We start from the raw sequence: 16,002 nt of genomic DNA on the forward strand, positions 1-16,002 counted from the left end.
TGGGACACATTTAGTTGGGTGGGTATTCTGTTACTTATACCCAACACTCTGATACATTTTCTACTTTGTTAATGAGTACTTAATGGACAGAGGCTGCACAGAAATCAGAATGAAGTGATTATGAAACCCAGATCTGCTAAGAATACTACAGACTAGTTTTTAGTAGTTTGATTTTTCTTTTACACTTTTTTGATGTTTATTTGTGAGAGAGAGAGAGAAAGAGACAGAGTATAGGTGGAGAAGGGGCAGAGAGAGGGAGACACAAAATCTGAAGCAGCCTCCAGGCTCTGAGCTGTGGGGCTCAAGCTCACAAACCACGAGATCATGACCTGAGCGGAAGTCAGACACTTAACCAACTGAGCCACCCTTCAGTAGTTTGATTTTTTAAACTTTAAACAGTATTTTGCACTTTATCAAGCACCTTAATAATTATCTTACTCAGTACCCACAAGAACTCTTAGTCAGTCTGGTGGCCACTTTACAAATAGTGTGTGTGTGTGTGTGTGTGTGTGTGTGTGTGTGTGTGTGTGTGTGAATTCAGCATACTCCATTAGAGGTCTTCCAATTTATATCTCAACAGTGTTCCACCACACCATATTATGTTCCATAACATCAAATAAAATTCACTGAAAGCAACATAACAACAAAATGACGACAGTCTTCTTTCAGTACTTAATTGTCTGACATTATACAACTTTATTCTAGGAGTAATATGACCAGAATAAAATGTCCAAATAGCTGCTACATGTCAAATTCAAACTGGACAAGCAGAGTGACCAGAAGAAATCTAGCACCTTATAATAGCTCTACTGAAACCTGTGTGTGTGTGCATATACATACACATACACACACAATTGTATTGTATATCATTTTTTCCTCCACGTGCCTGACTCAATCTATGCTATGGAATCTTTAGAGCTATGTATTTTTTCCTTCATTTTTGTCCCTAACGCTATGTTTGATATATGCAGTGGGCAAACACATTAGTTCGCTAAATTAAGAAATCAAAGATCTAGAACGGGAGTCTCAGTTTATCAGCTGTTCTAGAATACACTTAGTACAAAAATGTTATGGTAAATCAACTTACGTAAACAAAAACACTATTTATAAATTGAGTCTCCTTTATTTATGGAAAAGTCTACTTACTATTTAACAAATGAAATAACATACTCACATCCAACTGATAATTTACTCAGATACACAAAAAAACTCTTGAAGCATAAAAGAAGTCCTGTAACTTTCAGAATCAATAGTATCCTTCAGTAGCTTCCCCACCATGCTAATGCACTTAAGCATAGGACTTTCAAATACCTCCACAGACCTAGACAATAAATATAACTAACCCAGCTGCACCTCTGCTGGCTTCCCAAGCCAGCAAGCAAAGTGTCTATTTACCTATCCACCACTTACACTTATATTCTATGAGAGATACTACAATGGGAACAGGCTTTACAAACATGAATAAAAATGCATCCCCTGCTTTAGAGGAGGCCACAGTTTAGAGGAGGCATTAAACACAATGAAATATGGTATATACTATTATGAAAGTTACTTACAAATGGCCATTAATTGCCTGAGGGAGTTGGTAAAGTTTTCACCCAATGCCATTGCAACAGGATCTTGATATTTGCCAGAGAAAGGAGAAGCACAGTGTAGATGAAAGAAAAAATATATACAAAGGCACCAATAAGTTAAAAAAAAAAAAAAAAATGAGACACTTGAGAATCAAGTAACCTGACTCGGTTATAGCAGAAAGATGGTTAGAAACAATGATCAGAACATGAGTGGCATTCAAAGGAATTTAAAATTTTAATAGAAGAGGTAGCATTGACTTTCAAATAAGGCAGTGACACTGGATTTCCTTTTCAGAAGAAAAACTCTGGTGGCAACTCTGGAAGACAGAATGAAGAAGGAAGAAACTATAGGCAAAAACATCAAAGCATTATGGTGGCTATGGAAATAGTCCACATGAACTATAAATGAAATTCCAACAATGCCAGGGGCAATGGGGATAAAGAAGGTGATTCAAGAGGCATTTGGGGGATTCTAAATGGGAAGACAGGTTTGTTATAACATGATACTGATGCTCCTGAAAAAACTTCATGCTCTTAAAACTACGATTAAAAATAACATGGCTTGGGGCACCTGGGTGACTCAGTCAGTTAAGCGCCTGCCTTTGGCTCAGGTCATGATATCACGGTTTGTGGGTTCAAGCCCTGCATCGGGCTCTGTGCTGACAGCTCGGAGCCTAGAGCCTGCTTCGGATTCTGTGCTTCCCTCTCTCTCTGCCCCTCCCCTGCTCATGTTCTCTCTCTCTCAAAAATGAATAAACATTAACACAAAAACAAAAACAAAAAAACATCGCTTGGGGCACCTGGCTGGTTCAGTCATTAGAGCATGTGACTCAATCTCAGAGTCATGAGTTCAAGCCCCATGCTCGGCAAAAAGCTTACTTAAAATAAACAAACAAACAAAACGGCTTAAGGAAAACAGAGTTGGAAGCAGACACTCAAAACCTATGCAATTAGAGTACCAACAAAACCAACAAAAATCCTAATTAAGCATAAAGATGTGCTAACTAATAAGTATGGGACTTTAAAAAAATTTTTTTAATTACATTTATTTATTTTTGAGAGACAGAGTAAGACAGCACACAAGCAGGGTAGGGGCAGAGAGAGGAGACCCAGAATCCAAAGCAGGCTCCAGGCTCCGAGCTGTCAGCACAGAGCCCGAGGCAGGGCATGAACACACGAACCGTGAGATCATGACCTGAGTCGAAGTCGGACGCTTAACTGACTGAGCCACCCAGGCACCCCAGTATGGGACTTTTAAGAGGTACAAATGAGCCTGGGTGGCTCAGTCAGTTAAACATCTGACTTCAGCTCAAGTCATGATCTCACGGTTTGTGGGTTCGAGGCCCCATCGGGCTCTGTGCTGACAGTTCACAGTCTGGAACCTGCTTCAGATTCTGTGTCTCCTCTCTCTCTGCCCCTCCCCCACTTGTGCTCTCTCTCAAAAAAAAGAAAAAAGCATTAAATTTTTTTAAAATAAAGGTACAGATGAAAGTAACAGAAAAAAGTGTTAAGAAGGAGTATCTGAAACTAAGTTATAGAAACAAAAGAAAAATGCACAAACATCTGGAGGAACTGTGCAATAAATTCTTCCAACATTGATAAATGGCCAAACTGAGTCATGAGGAAGAATGTGGGCTGTATGGATAGTATACATTATTCTTTGTTGGCTCACTACTTTTAGCTTTGTTAGTGTGTTTTGGATTCAGCTGTCACTGCTTGATGGCACAAAGTATTAACATGCTGGGAACATTATAAATACGTTTTCCTCTTTATCAGTAATAGTATGTGAACTCAACAGGAATGCCTCAAGTAAGTAACTGAGTAAGTAACAGCCTCCCACCCCCACAGGTCAGGCCACATGTTTCTATGTTCTACTACTACTCTTAGCACAGGCTGCAACTGAGAACTGCTTAAGACTTTAGTAGTAAAGGGGAGAAGAAGGTATGCCAGGTTTCCGGCCAGGAGTGAATGAATTGATAATTGTTTCCAATAAGAAAAATTAGGGAATAATGGAAGCATGAATAGGAAGACAATAATGAATGTGGTTTTAGTTATGATGAGTTGAGGTGACTTACACACACCTTTATTTAGAGTGAATATCCTATAAGCAGTTAGATCCTCAGACTGAACAGAAAAGAATGACGCAGGCTGAAGATATGAATCATCACTACGTAAGAGATGATGAAACTTTGAAAATAAACAAAGAATTTATGCATTCACTCAATTCACCCGTTCAACAAATATTTATTAAATTCTTATAATATGGAGGAATCTATGCTGGCAGCTGGCATAATATAGGAACGTGGTGTGACCTGCCATGGGGGTGAGAGGCTCAGTCACTTACTTGAGGGACTTTTGTGGCATTCCAAACCATAGCCGATGCAAAAAGCTCTGACAGTAGTAATAAACAGACAGCAGAATAAACCTAGCATACAATACTTAATAAAACGTAACAAGACCAAGTTGTTGGAGCATAGAGCAAAAGCAGGAACATGGTGAAATAAGCAAAGTAAGCAATAGGTAGAACCTATCGAGTCTATGAGCTATGTTAAGGCTGTGTTAATCCTATGATATATAGGATTTTAAATGGGAAAGTGATACAATCAATACTTAGAGGGCCTTGGACCAAACCCAGATGAAAAGCTAGCAACAAAGATTAAAAATGGTCAGAGACGCAGAACAGCAACTAGCAGAAAATGTCACGGAAGCCAAAAAAGGAAAGAACTCCCAAGAGTTTCCAACAAGTTCCAACGTTACAAAGAAGCCAAGTACAAAGAAAGAAGAACCAAATACATTTAATGAGTACCAATTGGATTTCCAGACACTCATTATTGTCACAATTTGAGGTGTTCTTAATTCCCAATTTACACTACTAAATAAGGTCGAGAGCTTATGGTGTTTGTTCAAGGTCACATAGCTAATGAATGGCAGAACCAGAATCCAAATTCAAATCTTTCTAACTCCAAATCTCATGCTGGTAATTAGATTACTGCCAACATAATAACTTTCAGTGAAATGCAGATACGTAATCATTCTAGACCAGTGCTATCTAATAAAACTTTCTGCTCTGCGATGACATAAACATTCTATATCTGCACAAATGTAGTAACCACTAGCCACAAGTAGCCACTAAGTATTTTTAATGTAGCTACTGTGACTAAAAAACTAAATTTATAATTTTATCTTAATTCATTTTAATTAAAATTTTAATAGTCCCATGTGGCTAGTAATTTGGACATCACAGATCTAGACTGTAGTGTACTGAAAAACAAGAAAATGAGCAAATAGTCAAGAAGTATGATGACAGAGTGACAGCCAAACAGAAAAGCAGAGCGTAAATATATCTGTTCATAAATTTCATTATTTACTTGAAAAAGATTATGAGTTAGCTTATAATTCATAAAATTGTATGTTAGGAAAACAGTTTTAACACAAATAGATTTAAAATCACAGATTTCCCTTACTACCTACTCGCACTTTTCTTTCCTGACATTAACAATTTCTATTAAAGACTGCCTTACAAGTAAATAATACCCTAAGATGCTGGCTTACTGCACACCTATAATAGGAGATTGGTTGTGGCATCAGACTCAGGTAGATAGGACAAAAAAAATCAGCCCTAAAACTAGACAGATTAAGGATAAATAAAAGTGCTGACAGCTCCATTAAAGCCAATGGTAGGTGGCTATGCTTCACTACCTTGTACCTAGGTTTTAAAATGCATACCTAATTCTCACACACAAAAATACTCTGTATTATTTACAAAGGACAAAAGAGACCTGGTTAGAGTACAGATAAATTTAATTATGCTACAAAAACAATTCAAAGTATCATCTCACAGAAATGTTTCTTGGGATAGCAATAGATTACCAACACAGCCCTCCTTATGATACACCTAATAAAGGGCTTTAACTGACAAAACAAAACTCTGAGGAAGGAACTTGTAAGAACCTACGGGTCGCTGCGTTTTCAATGCTAAATTTTAAAAGATTTCTGGGGCGCCCGGGTGGCTCAGTGGGTTAAGCGTCCGACTTCGGCTCAGGTCATGATCTCGCGGTCCGTGAGTTTGAGCCCCGCATCGGGCTCTGTGCTGACCGCTCAGAGCCTGGCACCTGTTTCAGATTCTGTGTCTCCCTCTCTCTCTGACCCTCCCCCGTTCATGCTCTGTCTCTCTCTGTCTCAAAAATAAATAAACGTTAAAAAAAATAATAAATTTAAAAAAATAAATAAAAGATTTCTTATAGAAATCTTCAAGTGTTAAAAACATTTTTATAGTACAGGATTATCAAAACCAAAGACAAACCCAAAAACATACAGTAATCACATCTCGAAATTTACTCCTGTGCCAGATCTACACATTAACTGTCAACTCATAATCACAAAAAGGGTATGGGAGTTCAAGGAGAAAATTCAGAAAAGAGAGTAGATGTGGGCTGCTGAAGAGAAGGTTTATTTGGAAGTATAAAAGTGAGGAAGTAATTTTAATCTGGCAAACTTGAAATAAAATACATGCTTTATAGACTACATTTTGGAGGTCATTTTCTTCTTTTAATTTAAAAAAAAAATGTTATCCTGGGGCACCTTGGTGCCCCAGTTGGTTAAGCATCCAATTCTTTTTTTTTTTTTTTTTAATTTTTTTTTCAACGTTTATTTATTTTTTTGGGACAGAGAGAGACAGAGCATGAATGGGGGAGGGGCAGAGAGAGAGGGAGACACAGAATCGGAAACAGGCTCCAGGCTCCGAGCCATCAGCCCAGAGCCTGACGCGGGGCTCGAACTCACAGACCAGAGCCTGACGCGGGGCTCGAACTCACAGACCGCGAGATCGTGACCTGGCTGAAGTCGGACGCTTAACCGACTGCGCCACCCAGGCGCCCCAAGCATCCAATTCTTGGTTTCAGCTCGGGTCATGGTCTCACGGTTTGTGAGTTCAAGCCCCACGTCAGGCTCTGTGCTGATGGCATAAAGTCTGCCTGGGATTCTCTGGCTCTGGCTCTCTCTGCCCCTCCCCTGCTCACTCTCTCTCAAAAATAAAGTTAAAAAAAAAAAAAAGAAAGAAATTGTTACCCATTTAGTTAATGCTTAACAAGGTGATAAGTAGAAAAAATAAGTACAAAAAAATGTTCTGGTAAAATATTTTCTCGCAGGGCCTGGCTAGCTCAGTCAGAACATATGCTCTTGATCTCAGGGTTGTGAGTTCAATTCACACTGTGTGTAGAGATTACTTTCAACCTCAATCATTACAAAATCGCTGATTAAAAAACTACACTGAATTGTTTTTGAGTCAGTGCTTAACTGAAATACAGTTAAAAACCTTGGAATGACATTGTAAGGAGTAACTAGACCATGGTATCATTAAAATCTCTTTAATTATGAAAAAGTAACAAATCCATACACTGCCGTGGGCTGAAAAAAATACCAAAAAGCTCCATTTTGGAAAAGTATACAAGAAACTTAACAGTGATCAATACAAGCAAAAGAGGTGCCCAGAAAAGGCTCACTTGCCATTTATACCTTTCAGTATAATTTGAATTTTTAAGCAAATGTATTAATAGTGTCCTTAGAACTTTAAAAAAAATTAAGAATATCAATCTACAACTAGATATAGCCCTTATATAAAATCTGAACTCAGAAAAATGGTTCCTTTTAGACCTATGTAATTTCATCAGAAGTTATTAAAACAAAGGCTGACAGGTGCGCCCGGGTAGCTCAATCGGTTGAGCTTCTGACTCTTGATTTTTGGCTCAGGTCATGATCTCACAATTCGTGAGATAGAGTCCCATGTTAGGCTCCATGCCGTCATTGCAGACGGGGCCTCCTTGGGATTCTCTCTCCCTCTCTCTCTGTCCCTTCCCTGCTCGTGCACTGACACACTCCTCTCTCTCTCTCTCCCTCTGAAAATAAATAAACTTAAAAAAAAAAAAAAAAAGGACTGACAAAGTACTAACCTCTTTTCTTGTTAATACTCCAATTTCCTAGATCCATTCCCTAGGTCACCGACTCACTGGTGCTCTCTCCTGGGTCCACTTACTATTTAACAACATTTATTTAATACCCTATTAACTGCATATCAAATCTCCCCAAATAAGTATTATAATCCTTTTCCATACTCCTCACCCTCAATCTCACCCCATTTGCCTAGCCTTAATCTCAACTTCAGATGATCTTGCCTCAAACTATCTCAAATTACTGAGATGATTTAGGTCATACCACATGAACTCCATTATTAAAACAAATCTGTTGCCATGGCCTACTTTCCTCACTCTGATTTTTTTCCCCTCTTTTGATGTCCCTCCTTTCCCTTTATCCCTCCCCTCTTCTTTCTGCCACTTCTAGGACTCATTCCATTAATCATCCTTTCTTAGAGCTCCCTCACCTGGCTTCTCTTCTAATTCTAAAGAATACCAACATCTGCTATCCTAAATAGAATACATCCCAACTGTAAACCACTGAAATTAACTTTTCTTTGTCCTTTTTTTCATAAATGTCTCAAAAAAGGAACACTCATTGCCTCCATGGTCTCATCAGCACTTACTCCTTTATGCCACTTACTCATTTACATATTCCTTCTAACACTACTTAATATATGGTATATACCAAGTATCTGTAATCTTAAAGACAAGGTCTCTGCATTCTTAGAGTTTACATTTCCTTACAATCTTATTTTCATCACCTAGAATTTAACTGAAGTTACTTAGAGTTATGACCTCTATTAACAGTTTTCAATTTTATCTCCTCTCTTGTATTAACAGGTGAAAAAAAAAGATCTCTTATGCCGGGACACCTGGGTGGCTGGCTCAGTTGGTTAAGCATTAAACTTTGGCTCAGGTCATGCTATCATGGTTCGATTCCTATGTTCGAGCCACGTATCGGGCTCTGTGCTGATGACAGTGCAGAGCATGGAGCCTGTCTGGATTCTCTGTCTCCCTCCCTCTCTACTCCTCCCCAGCTCATGCTCTCTCTCTCAAAAATAAACATTAAAAAAAAATCTCTTATTGCCTAAAGAGAACCATATTTCCTATCTTCTTGGGGAACCTCAAACTATTAATAATTCCATCTTTTCCCTTTAAATCTTCAAACACACTCCATCTTTCCAGGCTATTCCTTTTACCCCCAAATAAATTCTTTCTCAAACCTCAACTATGCAGCTTTTATCTTCTCTCCTTCTAGTGGAAGCTTCAAGGAACAATCTACACTCAGTGTCTAGCTACCTATTTATTCCTCAGTCACTGCATCCTGGTTTTCCTTGCTACCAGGACAAAATGCTGTTATCTCGTACTATTGCCAGGATCACCATAACTATCCTGATGCCTCTAAAAGACGCTTGTAAGTTCTCTTTCCCAATCTTTGCAAAATCTAGGCACTGCTGACTCCTTCAAATCTGACATCACTCTTAACTAATTTTCCAACTGTCTGGCAATTTATTCTCAGATAACCTTCACAGATTCCTCATCCTCTACCTCCTCTTAAATGCAGTGTGCTTTAGGGTTTGCCCTCTTCTCATTTTATATTTTCTCTATAATTTCATCCAGTTTCATGGCTTCATTTACTACCTAATACACATGCATAGACAATGCTCAAATCTTTAACCCCAGCCCAGATTTTTCTTCTGAGTTCCAGATATAGAGAGCCAATTACCTGCTGGCCATTTCCAACTAGATGATCCAGGACTACTTTAAATTCAACAGGTCCAAAACAGAAATTTGGTATATACCAAGTATTTGTAAGCTTAAAGAGAAGGCCTCTGCATTCTTAGAGTTTACATTTCCTTACAATCTTATCTTCATCACCCAGATTTTAACTGAAGTTACTTAGAGATTATGACCTCTATTAACAGTTTTATTAACACTCCCTTAATCTCCTTTTCCTATACCTCCTAGGCAGAGAATGTGCACTTCTGACAAGATCCCAGATGATGTTGATGCAGCTAGTTCAAGATCCACGTACTAAGAATCACTGTTCTAACATATGTTACCTCTTCCTACCTTTAGAATACCAAGCTTCTTCTATCCTAGACCATGATATCTATGTGGCAGGCAGTGTTAATGTTTCACAGCACTGTATCCTAACGAACTTAGAATCTTGCAACATAGCATTCCAAGCATTGATTACCAAATGAGGAGAGAACACTAGAGATAAAACAAGTCATACCAACAAACTGGAAGTTTCTTGAGGACAGGGACAGCATTTCTCATATACCCCTAGAATATGAAGAACTGAATCTTACCCTAGTAGGTGTTCAATAAATATTTGCTGAACAGATGCCACCATCATCTATCCAGTCACCCAAGCCAGAAGCCACACAGGGTTCATCCCTTTCCTTACCCACAATCCAACAGTCACCAAGTCCTATCTTCTGCTCCTAAAATGTCTCATACTTGGTCTCTCCTCTCCATTTGCACTGCTCCTACGTTCTTTTTGAGTCCTTACTTCTCACATGAATTACTGTAATAATTTCTTAATTGGTCCCCGTACCTATATTCTTTTATTCTACTTTATTATCCACATGGCTACCAGACTAATCTCTCTAAAAAAGTAAATGAGACAATGTCATTCTTAAAAATAATAGCTTCCCACTGGCTTTAGGAAAAAAAATGTTAACTCCTTCATATGATATGCAAGCCCCTCCATGGTCTTGCCTCAATCTACCTGACCACCCTCTTTCTCCTTTCCACCCTAATCCTCTACCCTCCAACCAGGCTAAACAGGCTTGCATATCTTATGGCTTTAAACATAATACTCTAAGCAGACCTCTCCCACTGGCTAAATATGCATCCTTTGACTCTGCTCAGACACCATCTCTCCCAGGAAGCTTCCTCTGAGGGACATTCATCTCACTGCCTCATCCTCATCCCAGTTTAGATTAAGCCTCTCCCCTGCCATGTATTTTTACTTAAAGATTTTAAAGTAATCTCTACACCCAGTGTGGGGCTCAAACTACAACCTGGAGATCAAGAGTCACATGCTCCACTGACTGACGCAGCTGGGTACCCCTCCCCTGCTATGTACTCTTAAGCATCCCCAACTTTAGTTTGTTAATAGCACGTCACCATGCGTAACTGTCTTGTTTATTCCACTTGATTAAGTTCCTTGGAAATTACAATTATGTCTTATGTTTATACAGCCAGTATGAGGTATGTCAACAAATACTCAACTAAAATTTAAATAAAAACATTCCTTGCTATTTTCTAAATAGTTGCTCTGAAAAGTTAGCATATTTCAGAATTACCTAAAAAGCTATAATATCTAGACTGCTTGGCCCCATCCCTAGAGTTTTGAATTCAGCTGGTCCAGACTAGGGCCTGACAAATTCCCAGATGATGCTACTGGCCCAAGAACCACATTTTGAATACTAGTGTTCCAAATATATGTTTTCTCTTCCTTTCTCCAGGATTTAAAGAGTCTTTTCCTTGATGCCTCCAACTCTGCCTACTGCAATCTTAATAACCTTTTTAATCCCAGCTCAATTGTCACCTGATTCATAAAACTTTCCCTATCCCAGAAGAAACTGATCTTGCTCTTTCCTCAATTTCTATCAGGCTTTGTATTATTCATATAACTAGAGCTAACTTTTCACACCTACTAGCATTGTCTACTGTTATAGGCGAAAATGACAGTAAGAAACCTGCCTTAATCATTTTAACATCCTCAACAACCAAGCACAGTAACCAATGAACATGAGACAAAATCTACAAGTACTCGTGATATGAATGAATCCTGTTGCTTGCCCAGACTCTGGGCCCATGGTCAGTCTGACTCACTTAATCCTCCTTGCCCAAGCTGACTTCCTTATACTGCCTTGTACTTTTGCTTGCCTTACTACCTATGACAGATGCTTCAACCTTCCCACACTTGTCTGTCCCTTGCACTGCTTTGCCAACTGACCCTTAGCTTCTTTACCTTGCAATCTGCACCTTTTCAATTTTCTCATCCACTGTGGGACATAATGAGCAGAGAAATTTTCTCCTCATGACTGATGTCAGTTTTAATTCTGCTGACCATAAGACAGGTTGCTTGCTTTGCTGTTGAAGTAGCCTTTGTCACAGAATTAGAGTATGTCGTGTGCAACTCTAAGTGCAGGTATCGTAGACAGCAATAAATGTTTTAAGTTCTATTTATACATTGTAGAGATGATTTTAATAAGTTTAAAAACACAACAATAGGGGCACCTAGGTGGCTCAGTCGTTTGAGCATCCGACTATTGATATCGAGTCAGGTTGTGATCTCATGGTAGTAAGATCAAGCCCCTAGTGGGGCTCCATGCTGAGAGTGGTCCTGCTTGGGATTCTCTCTCTCCCCCTCTACCCTGCTCTTTCTCTCTCTCAAATAAATTAACATTTTTAAAAAACACAGAGATATAAAAAGGTCATTTACAAGATTTAAGGTTTCCCAAGAAACAAAATTTAAAAGAAAAGCCAATTACTTACGCACTATATTCATATATGCATCCAAAATAAAATCCTATTTTTAAATTATCCTAAGTACATGGTAAGAAAAACTATTTCTGATACATGAAAAGTTAACGAAGTTTCTAAAAATGCCCTTAAAAATTTACTCCTCCAAAAACTTTTCAATCCCACAGACCTAAACACTCTATTTTATCATTTAATTCTTTTTACATTCCTCTGCATGCCATTAACACTGAAGTACTCTATTTAAATACACATGCCCACCTATAGAAAAAATGGTGAAGTTATCTATTTATGTATTTCTATAAAGAAATATTTATTTTACCATAGACAACTGACCAGTAAGGGAAAATTTCTAGAAGCACAGTACTCAAGTGTGTGTGTGTTGTGTATATAAAATCTTCATCCCGCCTGGATGCTCAACAGTTTAAAATTCAAAAAGAGGTGAAGGGAGGGAAAGACTGAACTCTTAGGCAAAGAAGAAATAAAGTATATTTAATGTAGCAACTAAAATAAATACCTGTCAGAAAAGATTGTTGATAGGTTCAATCCAATCTCTTTACCTTCCCCTTACTTGAATTAATCAGTGATATTTATAAGTTAATTCCTAAATTAAAACCCACTGACAAAACCGTAAACAGGTTCATGATACTCAGTAAGAGTTATAATAAAGTTTTCCAAAGGGAGTGAAAATTTTCAGAACTTTATACTGCATTAACTAGAACAGTGAACCAGATCACTCCAAAGCCCAATTTATTTGAGCTAATTAATATCCTATATAGCAGAATTCAGCTATAGGTATTGTCTTGACACTTTCAAACCAGTGCTACTACATTCAACAGGCCAAAATAATCCTAAAGTTGGGAGGCCTCTGTCACAACAAATTAACTAGGTCTTGAAATGGAATTGAGAGAATGGCAGACTAAAAGAACCAAGAGTAAATCAGAAAATAAATACTAAAGAGGAAACTAGAAAGAGGGAAATAATCACCTATAAGAAAACATCATAAAATAAATCTTAAAATTTTTAAAGATAAGAAAACACTGAGTACCAGGAAAGTAAATTTAAGAACAAAAAAAGGGGAAGAGGAGGTTCCTGAGGGGACACACTACAGAAAACAAGCAAGCAAGCAAGCAAACTACTTGGAAAACAGCGCATTCTGATATATAATACACAAGCAACAAAAAGTTGGATCGTTATTCCTCACAATGAAATGCAGGTAAAAACATTCACTGCAATGGCCAAAGATCTTCAAGATCCTGACCGTCAAGTAAAATATATGTATAAGGAAGTGGTATTAAAGCACTAAAGTGCAATTCCTAACTCCAAAAAACTATGGCAACAAAAAGACTGCTCTATGAAGGGCCTTGATCTAAGCTGCTTTCTGTAGTAGTCTGGAAAAACCTAAGTTTTGTAACTTTGACGGCCAAAGTTGTCTCTGAGCAGCCTCCCAAGTTGACAGGGAAAATTTTCCTCTATATATCAAAATCACTAATCATTTATTAAGTCTGTTCTTAATCTGGATTTTAAGTACACTGAAAAGTGCACTTAATCTTTTGCCCTGTATTTTCAATAAAAGCTGACTTGAATTTTCTAGTTTCACTCTGTCCCCTCACAATCACACCAAACTGATTTTAAGTTGCAATCAACTGAATTTCTCTCTTCACTAATCCACCACTCTATTTTCAAATACTTGATTTCTACATACGGGGTGAAATACAATACAAGAAATTACCCAACGTCAAACAATCGGTCTAAAAATCTTCTGACAACTGTTTGAAGACTTCTAGAAAAAGTGTAACCACCAAATTCCATGTTTGAATATCTTACATGGAAAAGCACTGCGAACTTTAACTACTACGTATACAGTTCGTGATTGCAAAGAGGAAACTACAGCGGCTACCCGGAGCAAGAGAACCGGTAAGGTAACAGGCTAAAAGGGCGTCGTTGATTTCTTGGCCACGGTGACAGAGGCGGGAGACACACCCCTAGCGTCGGTTTGAAACACTACAGCAATGAATTCTACCTAGGGATTAATGTGAGGGTAAGGAAAGACAAATTTAAATCGCCATGATTCAAAAACAACCACCACAAGAGAGAGAGACTTACGACGGTAACAAAGAAAACGAAAAACCCTTGACAGTAAGGAAGCTTTAAAAACAAGTATCTCCATTTATCAAAGACCGAGCAGGACTACGTTTTCATGAATATACACCTTGGACCTTTCCGGTTCGCCAGTGCAAAGAGAAAAGCAGCAGCGAAAGGAGCCCCATAAGGCTGCAAACAGCAGCAAAATACTAACAGAAAAGGGGAGAAGTGGCAGGATTCCTGCCAAGGCTCACTGTTTGAAAATGGAGTGGGATAAAGAACAGCTCTGGAGAGAAAGTGGGTCTTACATAAAAAGCCATTTACCACATATTATTTCCCCAGGATTCTGGAATATGCCAGAACTTGAAGGAGCGAGTCGGGGGCGGGGGGGGGGGGTGGTGAAAGGGGGTCTCCACGTGGAGGAGGGTCCTGAGGGAAGTAACGCGGGGCGACGAAGGGCCAGGACCAGGCCCATGGGCCGGGAGGAGTGGGTCGAGGCCCGGACGGACTCCAGACGACCGCGGGGGGTAGGGGCGGAGGGGCGCCCCGCAGAGGCTGGGGGGTGGCCCTGTCAAGCAGCCGGCCCACCGCCCCCCGCCGGCCGCCAACGCACCCGGGCCGCTGAGGGCTCTCTCGGACCCGCCGCGGCACCAGCCTGCCTGGGTCTCTCGAATTTTCCACCCGGGGAAGCCGGCCGGGGGCGTCGGGGCTCGCCCCCGCCCCCGTCCCTGAAAGCGGCGAGCGGAGGAGAGATGGTGCATAGGGGAAGCAAAGGTCTCACCATTTTGCTGGGCAGTCGGCGGCTGGCGCGGGGGGAGAAGAGTGTCGGCGTTCAGAAGGGCTCCCGCAGGAAGCGGCGGCGGCCCAGCTGGGCTGGGGCGGCTGCGGCCCTCGGGACGCCCGAGGGGAGGGGAGGCGGCGCCGCGGGGCCCGCGCCGGCCGGGTGACTGGGCACGCGGGAGCGGGCGGGGAAGAAAAGAAATTAAGGTCGAGATTCAGAGACGGAGAGAGCGGGGAGGAGAGATGGCGAAAAAGGGGAGAGACAGAGAAGCAGAGAGGAGGGGAAGAAGGGGGAGAGGGGGCCAGGCGGCTCGAGGGCTGCAACCTAAACTCGCGCGGGAGCCGTGACGGACTCACTGCAGTGGCTCGCGCTGACCCGCAACCTCAAGGCACGAAAAAGGGGGAGGGCGGAGAGGGAGGGGAAAGCGGAGCGCAGCGGGGCGGAGGGCGGGGGCGCGCGCGGAGCCGGCGGCGGGGGCGGGGCTTCCGCGAGCGGCGCACATCCGGGAACCCGCGAGCCGGCTCGGCGGTGGCCGCCGGGGTGCTCTGGCGAGCTCTGGTTGGGGAGCGTGGAGCGTGCGACCACGTACTCCCCTCCGCCCGCCGCTCTTTGCGTGCGGTGCGGGGGGAGGACGGGGGCGCGGACGTCGGTGACGTCGCGTGGCGGAGCCCTTCCTGTCATGTGGCTGGAGGCGGGCAGGTGGGGGGGAGGCTGGGTCGGGAGGAGGAGGAAATGCAAGGGTACAGTGAGAGGGAGGAAATGCAAGGGGTGCGCGAGCTCCGGGAGAAGGCGTACTTGGATCCAGGAGTAGGATCCTCGTGGGGGAGGAGGAGCAGATGAGCGGCCTTAAGGTGTCAGAGCCACCCAGACACTGCACCAAAAAAAAAAAAAAAAAACCCGAAAGAAAGAAAAAAAGAATCCAAGCCCTAGAGGGAATCGGTTTATTCGGGAAGACTTTATTTATCAGTGTACCGGTTTGGACCCACTACAAAATTGCTCGGCCCATCTAGAGTGTTGTCACCCCGGTGCAGCACCCGCAGGCCCACACCCCAGTATGAGCTGGCAGGGTCAGGAGCCAGGTTGGAAAGACAGGGAACAAGAGCCAAAGCTGACTACAGCTTGAGGCTTGGGGAGCCGTAAGACAGCCGAG

At 41.2% G+C, this 16,002-nt stretch overlaps 1 protein-coding gene across 1 annotated transcript in view; it reads right to left on the reverse strand.

The window, feature by feature from the left end:
- The window catches only part of PPP3R1 (protein phosphatase 3 regulatory subunit B, alpha), a 69,293-nt gene extending 54,032 nt beyond the window's left edge, over positions 1–15,261 (reverse strand). Inside the window, exon 1 of the mRNA XM_030310730.1 lies at positions 14,853–15,261. Coding sequence (XP_030166590.1) covers positions 14,853–14,855 — 3 coding nt within the window. The 5' untranslated portion in view covers positions 14,856–15,261. The remainder of the gene's footprint in view (positions 1–14,852) is intronic.
- Between the last annotated feature and the right edge of the window lie 741 nt (positions 15,262–16,002).

The sequence above is a fragment of the Lynx canadensis genome, chromosome A3, assembly GCF_007474595.2.
Source record: "Lynx canadensis isolate LIC74 chromosome A3, mLynCan4.pri.v2, whole genome shotgun sequence".
Lineage (NCBI taxonomy): Eukaryota > Metazoa > Chordata > Mammalia > Carnivora > Felidae > Lynx > Lynx canadensis.